This window comes from Cervus elaphus, chromosome 21 (assembly GCF_910594005.1).
Source record: "Cervus elaphus chromosome 21, mCerEla1.1, whole genome shotgun sequence".
NCBI lineage: Eukaryota > Metazoa > Chordata > Mammalia > Artiodactyla > Cervidae > Cervus > Cervus elaphus.
The window spans coordinates 22,038,703-22,053,346 of record NC_057835.1 but is presented as its reverse complement, the minus strand read 5'-3'; the positions used below and the strand labels follow the sequence as shown (position 1 = coordinate 22,053,346).

The following is a 14,644-nucleotide window of genomic DNA, read 5'->3' as shown; positions in this document are numbered from 1 at the left end:
CTGGTTTTGAATTTATATGCTTTATCCTTATACTTTATCCCATTCACCCATATAAACCTCATACTGAAATGCAAAGTAAACTAACAAGCTGGAAAAAAAAAAGGTGGGGGGGGGAGGTAAAGTATGTTCCACATATAGACAGAATCCAGTGAATACAGGTCACAGAACAAAAGATGAACTGAATTGTATTTGTCCAAATTATACAGATAATTTTTCCCACATTGCTCTTAGCCTGGGAAAATACTGTGAGAATGTCCAAAGACTATCTTTGATACCCAGATTTTGTCCACAGCTGGATGCCTAGTATTTTCTTTCAAGAATTAACATTCCCTTTTTCAATCTTTTGAAAAAATTGCACTTTCCTACCCCTTTGGCCTTGATTTTCAACGACTTCTTTGTACAGATAAGTATGAATTTCTACTCTGGAAGTGTGACAGGTGTATTGGCCTTTTTTAAAAGAACTTTTTTAAAAAGTTAAAACATTTAAAGTTCACTTTTTCACAGAAATAACTATTCAATTTTAAAGGTAGAGAGAGAGAAATATTTTATTCTTTCTATCATGAACAATGTCAACCAAGTTTCACATTTTGGGTAGAAATCTTTTTAAGTAGGAATTTTTTAAGAACTTATTTTATTAAAAAAAAAAAAGGAAAAACAGGTGTATTTTGGCAGAGAAGTAAAATATAAAATATGCAAAATTTGTTTTAAAATTGGCATACAAAAATTTTAAAACACAGTACAATTATATAAAAATACAGCACAGCCAACGGCCTGTAAAATTTCCTTTGGCATTTCATTTGGTAGAATTAAACAGAAAAATCATTCTAAAAAAAAAAAAAAATTAGCTATCAACACAGTCCATAAGTTAGGTTGTATATGTTGAAAGAACTTTTCCTTGAGTTTCCAAAATCCTTTTCTTCCATGATAACCCACATAAAGCATGGCTAGTGAGGTATATAGGGCAAAACACTGTTAGGCGGATGTACAGTAAGGAAAAAGTGCATACACAAAGAATCTTCCCATTTTCATAGAAATATCAGGTTAAATCTGAGTTGTTCTTCTTGATGTATCATTTTCCTTTGGCAGAATTAAAATAAACCCATACAAATGTCTTTGTTCAAGTCCCAGCAGCAGCGATATGTCTCCTTTGGTGGCGTTATATGACGCCACAATACCATACAGTCCCTAGAGGAGCTAAGGTTTTGTTGTGTCTGCAACTGCAAACATCAAACGTAAGATCATACATCAAGCACCATGTCATACTGTTGTCCCTTCTTCCGCCTGCCACATTTATTGATGAGAACCACATACAGTGTCAAAAGCATGACCCAATAGCATGCATAGAGCAACGTTCCAACAATTAAAACTGTCTGTTTGGATTCTGAGAATGGCTTTTTAGATTCCTTATAAATGGTGAAAATCACACCACCCAGGAGGATTGTAAACCAAACGGATACGGGAATGAGTCCGATGAAATTAACAACAATGGTTTTCCTTCCAGATGTGCCCCACCCAGCTTTGTTTATTGTTGCAATTGCAAACATCTTGGCGGGAAGTAAACTTGACATGTATAGCACTGAGTAGAGGGACATGAAGACCATGACAATGTTTCCTCTAAGGCAGCTGGCGAAAGATGACTTTATGAGACCCACTAACTGGACAGTTAACAAGAAGAGGAGGATGTTCCAAATTTTACCCCTGTAGAAGAGCTGGATTACCGTGGCAATGAGAAAGAAAGGGAAGAACCCAGTGATGACGGCTTCATAGGTCATCCACAAGTGGTGTTTATGAAACCACATCGCATTGTACAGCCACTCTCGGAAGTAGGACTTGCTCCAGCGGGTCTGCTGGTTTAACCATCTGAGATATTCTATAGGTGTTTCAGTAAGGCACTTGGATCGAGCTGTGTATTTCGTTGCATAGCCCAGACTCAGCACTCGGTTCGTTAGATGCCTGTCATCTCCAAAACTACATTGGCTGCCCATAAATTCTTGATTGTACCAGTCTTCTACAAATTCATGCAGTAAGGAGTTTCTGTACATTCCCAGAGGTCCACTAATGCACTGGACACATCCAAAATAAGACTGGCAGGCCCTTTCTATGTTAAAAGCCATCCAATATCTCACACTGCTGAGGAAGGAGATCCAGGAATCATACTTGTTTAAAATCTGCAAGAAAAATAAAAGTAATTAAATAAAGGTAAGTCCCTGATGCAAAGAACTGACTCATTGAAAAAGACTCTGATGTTAGAAAAGATTGAAGTTGTGAGGATAAAGAATGACAGAGGATGAGATGGTTGGATGGCATCACTGATTCAATGGACCTGTTTTTTTTTTTTGGACCTAAGTTTGAGCAAGCTCCGGGAGTTGGTGATGGACAGGGAAACCTGGCATGCTGCAGTCCATGGGGTCTCAAAGAGTTGGACACGACTGAGCGACTAAACTGAAGCCCCAGCTAAAAATACCAACAAAATCTGCACTATTGTGAGGTTACTACCTAGAGTCATGTTTGATTTTTTTATCCTTCTATTTTTATTTCTTTCCTTTTTAACATGATATTCCTTTATTTTCTTCGTGTATTACTAGATTAACTTGATAAGTGATGTGTATGTGTTAAGACTTGTTAAAAATAACTTTTTTCTACTTACTTCATCACTCCCTGTACTCCTTCGTTATGTTTTCTTTCTCTTGTTGTAACATTGGGATTTTTTTAGGATTGAGTTCTCAGCCTTTAAATTATTCTGTCACTTTCTTACCATCCAATATTTGAAGGTTTTTAAGTCCCATCTTCTTCTCTTTCCTACTCATCCAACTCTATTATTCTCCTTCCTCTCCAGTTTTAGCAATGCTAGTGATGAAGGGGTTTTCTCTGGCTCACCTCAAAACTGGAATCCTGAAATAAGGCTCTACATACAGGCTACTAAAATTATTAGCTTTGGGGGAGGGGCAATATTTCTTAATTCTCTCCTCTGTCTCAATTTTGTTCCCTTTTCATCTGGATTTTATATGCTTCCTTATAATCACCAGGGTATTTCTTTGTCCTTCTAGTTCATTTTCTTTGCCTTCACTGGTACTGAGCATATCAATATGGATTATACATCAACATAATACCTACATTTAAAGTCGAAAGTTCATGTGCTTCTCACTTTTTCCTAAAATCTAACTGTATTTTTGCAAAGGATTCACTTTAATCTTCATATATTTTAACATATTGTTTTCTCATCCATAAATATTAATCACCTTCGTTAATATTGCTTTCACGTATTGTTTCTCTATTGATAGCAAATAACGGGAAATAATGACTGGAAAATCCACTTCTTTGACTTTCTCTCTAGTGTAAATTTGAATTGCAGTTTCTCTTTTTTACTTTAGTTTTCCCGATTTGGATTTTTTGACCAGTCATATATTGCTCAGCTTTTAAATATAGAGGTATATGGTATAGTAATAAAAACCACCCACAGCCATACCTCCATTTCTTAATCCTTGCACTAAATTCCAACATCATTTTACCAGAAAATTAAGCTATGGCTTAAAAAGATACAGCAGAAATTACACACTTACATTGTATTTTATGTTAACTTATCAGCTACTACATACATGTGTTACGACCCACAGTTAAGCAAAGAAATTATAAATTACTTCAATTTAGACAGTAGAAGAGGTAGTACAGTGGGTACAAGACACATTCTAAAGTGTCTAGTCTCCAGAAACAATACCTGGCACACAGTTTGGTGTATAATAAATATATATTCAAAAAATCAATGACAAAGGTTGCTACTAAAAGTGACTCATGGAAAACATAAAGCCATACATACCTGAACATCTCCCCCGACACCTCCAACCATGGGATCTTCTTCTAAAACTTTTACCATCTCCACAGATGATGCTGGGTCAAGCATGGTGTCTGAATCACAAACCTGAAAACAAAGTAAGTAATGAGTTAAAGAAAATAAGACAATGAGCGTGCTCCATGTAGTCAAAATTGGACATATATATATATTATGCCTTCAGCCTATTGTCACAAGGCCTCAATAAGCAAGTATCATCTGAATGTGAGTTTGTTATATGATGGCTAATACAAAGAACTTGCAAACTCAGTATTTAAGCTAATAATATTGCTGAGAAGAAAGAACAAATGAAGTGATGACCTAGGCATGTCATGAAACATGGTCAGGTTTTCCTGGTTCACCATGGATGTACTTAATTTTGGCAATGAAAGTCTCATATCCCTGGTAACACCTTGGGTTTCCGGGTCTTGGAAAACATCTTGGATTGGTCACCATAAATGTCTCTCTCTCTCTTTTTAATTGCCTTAAATTAAGCTTTTAGATATCTTATTCCTCAGGTCTGAATGATGATGGAAAACTCCTATGGCAGTATTGAAAAAGAGGTATGTTTAACAGTAATTATTTTTCTCTATTTTAATATGGTAATTAAGACAGGAAGGTGTCTTCTAAGGTGGGTTGTATAACTCTGAAACAAGATGTCCATTTGACCTGGACTTAGCAGATGACATTCCATCAGAAAGGAAACTAGCTTGATGGTCAGACGACCTTTTTATTTTAAAAGTATTAAGTATTCATCTAGCTCTTTATATACAAAAGTAGATGAACCGTGAACTTCCAGATGTTCAAGCTGATTTAAGAAAAGGCAGAGGAACCAGAGAACAAATTGCCAACATCCGATGGATCATCGAAAAAGCAAGAGAGTTCCAGAAAAACATCTATTTCTGCTTTATTGACTGTGCCAAAGCCTTTGACTGTGTGGATCACAATAAACTGTGGAAAATTATGAAAGAGATGGGAATATCAGACCACCTGACCCGCCTCTTGAGAAACCTATATGCAGGTCAGGAAGCAACAGTTAGAACTGGACATGGAACAACAGACTGGTTCCAAATAAGGAGTACATCAAGGCTGTATATTGTCACCCTGCTTATTTAACTTCTATGCAGAGTGCATCATGAGAAATGCTGGGCTGGAGGAAGCACAGGCTGGAATCAAGATTGCCAGGAGAAATATCAATAACCTCAGATATGCAGATGACACCACCTTTATGGCAGAAAGTGAAGAAGAACTAAAGGGTCTCTTGATGAAAATAAAACAGGAGAGTGAAAAATTTGGCTTAAAGCTCAACATTCAGAAAACTAAGATCATGGCATCCAGTCCCATCACTTCATGGCAAATAGATGGGGAAACAGTGACTGACTTTATTTTTCTGGGTTCCAAAATCACTGCAGATTGTGATTGCAGCCATGAAATTAAAAGACGCTTACTCCTTGGAAGGAAAGTTATGACCAACCTAGATAGCATATTGAAAAGCAGAGACATTACTTTGTCAGTAAAGGTCCATCTAGTCAAGGCACTGGCTTTTTCAGTTGTCCTGTATGGATGTGAGAGTTGGACTATAAAGAAAGCTGAGCACTGAAGAATTGATGCTTTTGAACTGTGGTGTTGGAAAAGACTCTTGAGAGTCCCTTGGACTGCAAGGGGATCCAACCAGTCCATCCTAAAGGAAATCAGTCCTGAATATTCACTGGAAGGACTGATGGTGAAGCTGAAACTCCAATACTTTGGCCACCTGATGAAAAGAGCTGACTCATTTGAAAAGACCCTGATGCTGGGAAAGATTGAGGGTAGGAGGAGAAGGGGATGACAGAGGATGAGATGGTTGGATGGAATCACCGACTCAATGGACATGAGTTTGGGTGAACTCCGGGAGTTGGTGATGGACAGGGAGGCCTGGTGTGCTGCGGTTCATGGGGTCGCAAAAAGTCAGACATGACTGAGCAACTGAACTGACTGAGATGTAAATTATCTTAAGCTTTTCTGTAAGTGCTAATTGTTATTTTGAAAAATGAACTTTATACAAGCCAAAAAAAAAAGCAAACCGATTTTGAAAGCAAACCAATTACAACTTCAAGAAAACTTTTAGAATTTGTCTATACCCAAGAATGGCTCACAGAAGATTCTACTGGAGGCCAAAGGTGCAGGGTTACAAATAGTACGTTTCTTTCCAAGCTGATTTATGAACTTACTGAAAAATGAAACAGAAGAATAAAGGAGATATGAAGCCAAAATATTACCTATATATTCATAAAGCTGATATGGAAAATAGGGCTCATATCAATACAGTAGCCAGTTTTATAATTATGTTCCCCAGAACTACTAATGTATCAATTCTGAACAGCACCTAAGTGGGACCAGTCTCCTCCTGAAGAGTTAATGGCCCTTTGAAAGGTATGGCTGCTTCGGAGTAGCCCACTCCCAGAAGAAAGAAGGAACTAGGCTACCCCTTACATCTTCCATACTCCCCGACCAGATTAAGTCAGTTCTCATAGGGAGGAATTAGGTGTGTTATACCTGTGGATGGAGATTCTTCCACAGGATCAAAGAAAATCAGAAGTAGGAAAAGAGCTGTCACTTCTGTACTTCTAATTATATTAATAACATCATATCTTTTTCTGGAGGACTCAGCCAGGCCCAAGAAGACATACAGTGATCAAACTTGACACACCATGAACCAGTATCATATCCCCACACAAGCAATAAAAGACATGATTGCCAGAGACCGGAGTGTTAGCTGCAGTTCCGTCGTTTTTCTATGTCGTCTGGCTACATCTATTAATTTAATCAAGACTTAGTCTAGTTATATCAAAAGCCAGTATTTTTACAGTTCTCTGAACTGGTTTATAAAAATAGTAGGAATCTGATATACCAGTTGTGAATGAAAAAATATGAAAACAACTTTTAGAAGCATGAACTCTTGAGTTAACTGGAGAAGGAAATGGCAACTCACTCCAGTATTCTGCCTGGGAAATCCCACGGACAGAGGGGCCTGGCGGGCTACAGTTCATGGGGTCCAAAGGATCAGACATGACTGAGCAACTGAGCATGCACACACTTCTGAGGTCAAATGGATTTTCTATGTGTATATTGTAGGAGACCCTCACATATATAACTAGGAAATCTCAAAATTTTTTAAAATGTATGTTGCTTAATTTTATTAATAGATTTTTCTGAAAAAATTAATGTATATTAATAACAAATAATGTTGGTGAAAACAGCAATTTAAATGTATTATTGAAATTTATAACTTAAGGAGTATATAGGGTATCCAAAATTATAGAAATGAAATCACCTCTCTAAAGTCAATTAGCTATATGAAAGTTAATTTCTGAATTTTTATATTACTGTCCCTATTTAGAAACATGCATTTTCTAAATAACTTCTTGCCCCTTTTGGGTGAGTGGGGATGCATTCTATTTTGGTCCAGCATGGTCTGACTTATTTTAGAGGAGGAAAAAATAGACAGCAGCTAGGCATTAGTGTTCCATTAAAAAAAACAGAATTTTGCTAATACTTGGACTTGTATCCAAGATCCAAAACCTCAGAAACCTAGACAAATTCTTCCAATAGCAATGTTTTTCCGCTCTCTTGCCTTGTTTATCACTGTTTTGTAAATACACGGTTATAAGCCTGGCAGGCCAGTCACTAGGGTACTAAAAAGTGAAGGCAGAAGTTCAACCCAACTTTCAACCTCTCAGCATCCAGAGCTTATGGCCACACCCACCTCTATTGACTCAAGATGGGAAAGGTAAAACCAGAAAGCTAAAATAAGACTAAAAACAACAGGAAGGGGGCAATCTAGAATTAATGTTTAGGTAACTCCTCCTGCTTGTGAGCAGAAACAGGCTAAGGGAACTGCCTCTCTGAAATGACCAAAGTGGAACCAAACTTCTGAGGTTCTGCATATTTAAGCTGGGCCCGCCCCTCCCAATTTCCAACAGCAAAGTGCCAGAAGTTCTCTGAGAGAGATTGTTCACATGGTGAATTTAACTGTCAGAAGGGAAAGCTCTCAGAAATCCCTTGGGAGGGGTTTGTTATAGTGGGATTAAAGAGTTCTTTATAGAAGTTCAATTTCTGGATGTTATTTGGTGATAGAATGCCAACTAGAAAACCACCATCTACGACAGTCTGTGAAAGCAAGTATGTTCATGGACATAATAGTATTGATTTGTTTGTGTGTAAAGGCTTTAACCCTAGCCCTTCTTGAAACTAGTCTAGTAGAAACAGGATTTCTAGCTGTCTCTCCACCAATTAATAACAAGTGTATAACCTCACAGAGGTTGGCTGTTTAGCTCTGGGCTAGAAGCTGTGGGGGAAAACACACCAGTTCATGAAGAGCTTAACTTCACACTGGGGAAAACCACGGGACATGACCTGCACACAGGAAACTGAGAACAAATCAAACTGTCTTTCTGTCCACCCTGAATGAATCATTCTAATTTGTTTAAATTGCATGATCACCAGTCATAATATTTCTCACTGGGAGATATGGAAACAAGGCAGTCACCAAATTTTGATTAAAATGAATGGAAAATGCGAAGAAAGAAGATGTTATGGGGCAGAACCAGCCGCCTCAGTCATAACCACAGAATCATCAGTTAAAGTGGGTAAGGCCATGGCTCCCCTCCATCAGTGCTCAAGCCAAGAGTTAGGGCTGCCCCTTTCTGCATGTCTACAACAGGAGTTGGCAAACTAAGGACTAAGAATCAAGTCAGCCTTGCCACCTGTTTTGGGATGGTCTATGAGATAAATGATCTTTATCTTTTTAAATAGTTGAAGAAAATAAAAAAAATAATTGTGACACATGGAAATTATATGAAATTCAAATTTCAGTGTCCATAGACAAAGATTTATTGGAACTCAGTCACACACATTTACTTTCATATTATCTATGACTGCTTTCACACTAAACCAGCTAAGCTGAACAGTTACAACACAGACCATATGGTGTGCAAAGCCGAAATTTACTATCAGGTGTTTTACAAGCAAACTTCACCAACCCTGGGCCTCCAATAATTGGTTGCAGGAGGAGAGTTCTCTGTCATAAAAATTTTTTAAAAAGTTGAGATAAAGTATGTTCTAAGCCACAATTTTAATTCTAGTAGATTTTTAAAAAAGATTTCCTCCATCTCCACATGTTATAATTAGTAAGAGTAACTGCATCAAAAGTATAAAATATTAATAAACTAGATCTTCTTCTTTAGCCAAGATTTGCCTATTATAAGAGCAAATATCTTCAGAATCAAGAAGCCTCAATTAAGTAGTGAGTCCTATATCTCACTTCTACAATTTTCAGTAGGTCATAGTGGAGTAAGACACCAAATAGAAAAGTACCTTGTAATTACAAAGGATCATAGAGAAGTATACCATTCATTGTTCATTGTTCAGACACCAAGTCGTGTCTGACTCTGCGACTCCATGAACTACAGCACACCAGGCTTCCCTGCCCTTCACTATCTCCCGGAATTTGCTCAAACTCCTTTGTACAGGATAACCACCTTTATGTTTTTATACTGTAAGTAAACCCACACCTCAAAGAGCATGGCAGTCTTTACCACAGATAGATAACTCGACAGAGAATCTCTAAAAGGAACATGAAAATTGATTACATATTAAGAATCTCTTATCACAGTGAACAAATTTAAATGTGTCTGGAATTATCTATAATAGTTATAGACTATCATTGTCTAGTCATAACTTATCAGACTATAAATCCACTCTAGCTTACCTCACTTATCATTAATCTACCTCACCATAGTTTAAAGAAAACTATTCTGTTACATCTTCTATCAAATGTCTTTCAAATCCTGACTCAGGTCTAAAACGCCAAGTTCCCCATGTTTCACCTTTTTAAAAAAACATATTTCCTTTCAGACTGACTGGTGGATTCTCCATATCTGTCTGCTCCAAACCACTTCAAAGGGCCCTGAGAGCTACGCAGCAAGAGGAAGTCTTAATTTTTTAGGCTGCCTGAGGAAACAAGGTTGAAAATAAATCCAGACCCCTACTGTTGCTACTGCCTTCATCCTCTGTCTGCTTAGAAGGCGCAACCCTTTCTTAACCTTGACCTTCATCTTAACCTGGATGCAGCGAGACTATTTATTGCTAATATGTTTGAAATTTACCTTTGGTCAGGATCCCACTACTACTTTCCCTTTGACAACTTAACCACATAGTAAATGGAAAGACCCTCCTACCCTGTTTCCCTCAGGCTATTGCCTGAAAGAGAAGTCAGCCAGAATTCTGAAATTCCCCAATAGTTATTCACTAGCAAACACAAGCCAGTGCTAGGCCCCTAAACAACGTCAGAGCAAACATACTACTGCAAAGAAAGTGTCAAACAAAACCTTGGAATCAGACAAACTGGAGTCTCAATCCACCACTGAGCAGTTATATTTACTTGCACTAGCTTTGTAGCCTTAAACTCCTTACCTTACCTTTGTAAGTCTCCATTTCGCAGTTGAAAAATATGGATAAGTCAATCCACTTAGCAGTTTGTTGTAATGGAGAATAAACTAGATACTGTATGTATAGCACTTATAAGGGCTAGCTCAGAGTAAATGCTCAATAAAAAGAAGTGATAAATTGGAACTTCCCTGGAGTTCTACTGGTTAAGAATCTTCATTCATTGCAATGCTGGGGACATAGGTTCTATCTTTGGTCGGGGAACTGAGGTCCCAGAGCCACCAACAAAAATCCTGCATGCTGTAGCTGAGACCTAATGCAGCCAAATAAAGAAATATTTTTTAAAAAATGGAGTGATCAAAACCAGAGGCAAAAAGGAAGAACACTAGTCCAACGAAGGGAAGAGTCCTTCTTATCATTACTGTAAATAAACCAAAACTCACTCAGAGAGCAGAAACTAATGCCTAATCCAACATCCAACAAATTTAAGTTAAACAAGGTGGATTATTGAGCAGGCACCATTAAGTCCTTAGATTGGGCTGTCTACTAGGGAGAAAGATTAGAGAGCAGTTTATGGCAGACTGTGAGTGGCAAAAACAAAATCATAAAATCTAATAATTTTAGGACTGAAAAGACCATTTGAAATTAATCTATGAATCCAATCCAGGAAAAAATAAATGCCCTCAGAAAAGAAACTTTCTTTTGGGAGAGGGACAGGGGCATGGGTAGGATTATTCTTTCTTATGCTAATTTGATTTACAGTAAAAGATCTCAATATAGCCAATAGGAAGCCTCTAAATCACAGACACCTAAACAATTTGGTTATTATTTGTTGCTCTTTGGTAGAATATGTTACCCAAATTGTTATAAAATATTTGCTTTCAGGTGAAATATTTCTTTAAGGTGAAAAATGAGTCATTTGGTTATTCTCTTTTCTTTTTCAGGAAAGTTAATACACGAGTAAAAGTTAAGACAGTGCAAAAGCAAAGGTGACAAGCTAGCTGGAAAATGAGAAACCAAATGTTGTCACCTCTAAGACTTAAGCCAGGAAACACCCTTTATTACAAGTGGTTGGAATTCCCATTCTAAAGAAGGGAAGCAGGAAATTGCATAATGGTGGCCTTAAATAAGAGTCTACATTCAAGAACCTGACTTTGGGGAAAAGCATAGATTAAAAATGAAAAGAAAAGTCTAATGATATACTCTTGCAAAGCATAGGTAGGTTGCTAGGAAATTAAGACAGCCCTAAACTGGAGTCTTGAGCTGTAAGTGATCTCAGAAATCATCTGTTGTACAAGTTGAGGCCCGTAGCAAGTAATCAGTTAAATCAAGAATTCAGATTTCCCCATTCTTATGTCAATGTGCTCTTAATTTCATCCTCTAAAATGAAGAACATAAAGTTGCATTAACATTCTCAATAAGGTCCAACAGAAATTTTCAGAAAATAGGAACCAATCAAATGTTATACTCCAGTCAATTCTCATTATCCACGGTAGTTATGCACTACAAAGTTTCCATGAACAATGAATTAGCATACATCAGAAAATTGCTTCCAGCAGAAGTAGAGAAGAGTTAGGTTCCTCAAAGCCTCTGGTCACAGCAGTTTTGCCTAGTGATCAATACCTAACCTTGTTTTATTTGTGTTTATTTGGGTCACCTTATTTAATATATATTGTTGATTCGTTCACATTGAGCTCATGTCCAACAGCACTGTAACTCAGTTGGTGATCTTAGTTTCCTGACCAGAGACTGAACTTGTGCACTTGGTAGTGAAAATGAGGAGTCCTAACCACTGGACTGCCAGGAAATTCCGGCAAACAGCCTTTGTTCAGAACACTAGTCAGCACTTCACTTTAGGACCATTTAAATAGCTATATCACCAACAAAAAGCACAAAAATATGAAAAGCATGTTATTAAATAGACTAAAGAAGTTGCTTGTTTATAGTATAAAAGTTGAAACAAAAAGACCAAGCATAATTTTGTTTGACCTGAGTTGGAAATATTTACATCAGGTGACTCACTTTTTTTGCCACTTTGAGCATGTCTGTAAACAATCACAAAAGCACTGCAACTATTGATATTGGGGTAATAAATACATTTTTACTCATTAGGCTAATTTGCAAACACCGAACCCATGAACAATTAGGGTCAACTCTACTATCAGGAATGATTTAATCTTCCTTTCTCCTTCTCAGAAGAATGTTGGATAGCAAGGGTACTGCTGGATTAAATTAATAATAAAATTGCTTCCTATAATCTTCCCTTTGGGAAAATATTGATACTTATTGTATATTTTTAACCTGGGAAATTCTTAATAGAGACATCAGATGATACTGTTTTTTGTTTTTTTTTTCTTTCCTTTGTCACATAGACTGGTAGCCCCTTATGTGGTAACATATTCAGTGAAAAGAGGTATGATTATCAAATCTAGATGTCAAATTAAAATAAGGAAAAATAGAAAAGTATATGCTGAAAAATATTAAATTTTATAATCTATACCATGGGTCAGGTATTTGCTTCAGATGATTTTTCTTTTTCATTGAAGTATAGCTTATTTACAGTGTTTCAGGTATACCACAAAGTGACTCAGTTATAAATATATACCTATGTATTCTTTCCAGGTTCTTTTCCATTATAGATTATTATAACATGTTGAATATAGTTCCCTATGCTATACAGTAGGTCTTATTATCTTTTATATATAATAGCTTATCTATTCATCCCAAATTCCTAATTTCTCTCTGCCATCTCTGTTGCAGATGATTTTAGTTCTGCTTTTTGCACTTTTCTACATCTTTGAAAGTTTTTCCAGAAAATACATTGATTGAAAATTAAGAAAATCTTCTTTATTCTCCTTTTTTCTCATTCCCTATACATTATTTTCTCTCTTTGTTTCTGCTGCTTTTCTATCTTCTCATCTCTGGAAGCAGCCACTAGCATCACAGATGAATTTCCTACCACGATGGGCTTGTCTTAGACTAAAGCTTCCCTAAATATTCCATGTTGGCACTTATTATTTGAGTGGCTACAAGGCTGAAAAAGTAATTATTATAGAAGGCTAGAGATAGAGGGGAGAGATATAAAGAGGTGATAACTAATAAAGCCTTGTTCTTAAAGAGACCAGAGAGAGCCAACCCAGAAAGCTCAGAAATGCAGGTAGAAAGGTTAACCTTGAGATGGGGGTGAGGCTGGGGACCCTTGGAACTGTAAGCAGAAGACAGTCAGATCTTGACAGCCTTCAGAGCCCATGCTTTTGCTGTTCTCTTTTGTAGCAGGCAAAATCATCTGTTTGTAGTTAAGCAGGGAGGAGTTTGGGTAAGGCCTTGGGAGAGTGACGAAGATACGAAATAACAGACACGAGAGGAATAAGCAAGACATCTATTCAAGATCAAGTGAAAAGAGTGCTGATGAGTGCCAAGGATCCAGCTGCAACTGGAAGCCAATCATTTTGGCCATCTCTCCGCACACTTAAGCAGCATTCTCCAGCCAGGTTAGCAAGTATGAGCAGATGGTCAATTTCTTCCCCTTGTCCCCATTCTCTCTCGTGTATTAGCACCTGAACGTTGCTTCCTTCCATCCCTAACCCACTTGAACTCCACATCCAAGTACTTGGAATGCTCAGTAGCCAAAAACCTCGACCCCCTCCCCCTTGGTCTTCTGCTCTGCAATTCTTGGACCCTGGGTCAGTCAGAAGAAAGGATGAGAATACTATATTAGAGTGAATTTCACACAATTTCTGTTTTTATAGGGCACAAGTGGTTAAAATAGCAAGGGAGGATGGAGCGTGGCAGGATAGTTTACTGGTTTCAGAATGCCGAAAGAGTTTTTAGCCTTCTTTGAGTGCTCTGAATGGACCATAAGGCTCAGGAGGATTAGGGTCCAGTTAACAGCTGTTGCTAGGGTCAGTCTATTTGGACACATCATGCTGAAGGAAGGAAAGTTCTCAAGCCTGATTAGGGCACCAGCAAAAAGTCTATCAAACATTTTAAATTTTGTATTATTTTTTCCTGGACAGGCCCAAGTCAAGTTGCCAAGGATACAAACAAAATTCCAAACAAAATGATGGGAGAAGGGGCTTTGGGAAAAGCAGGTTAAAAAAAGAAGAAAAACTACACAATGACGTGTTGATTAGAAAGGACAAACGTAAATTGTTTTAACTAGAATTAAAGGCAAAACATCAAAACAGATGTTTTCTCATTTTAGGGCCAGAGCTTCATTCTTCAAATCTTCTGTAAGGTCCCTAGTCATCCTTTACTGTAAAAGTTTTATCTTATCCTCTCATCTGGTCATGTATGTAAAATGTCTTGAGTTAACTAAATCAGCCTTATTTTCAAGTTTTAGAAAATAGGAGACACTTGGGGGTTGAAATCAACTCCCTAGAAGAGAGATTT

General features: G+C 37.4%; 1 protein-coding gene across 1 annotated transcript in view; it reads right to left on the bottom strand.

Moving 5' to 3' along the window:
• Positions 1–521: 521 nt before the first annotated feature.
• Positions 522–14,644, bottom strand: part of HAS2 (hyaluronan synthase 2) — a 29,860-nt gene continuing 15,737 nt past the window's right edge. The window contains exons 3-4 of the mRNA XM_043880120.1: positions 3,815–3,916; positions 522–2,168 (exon numbers count right to left, since the gene is read on the bottom strand). Coding sequence (XP_043736055.1) covers positions 1,239–2,168; positions 3,815–3,916 — 1,032 coding nt within the window. The 3' untranslated portion in view covers positions 522–1,238. The remainder of the gene's footprint in view (positions 2,169–3,814; positions 3,917–14,644) is intronic.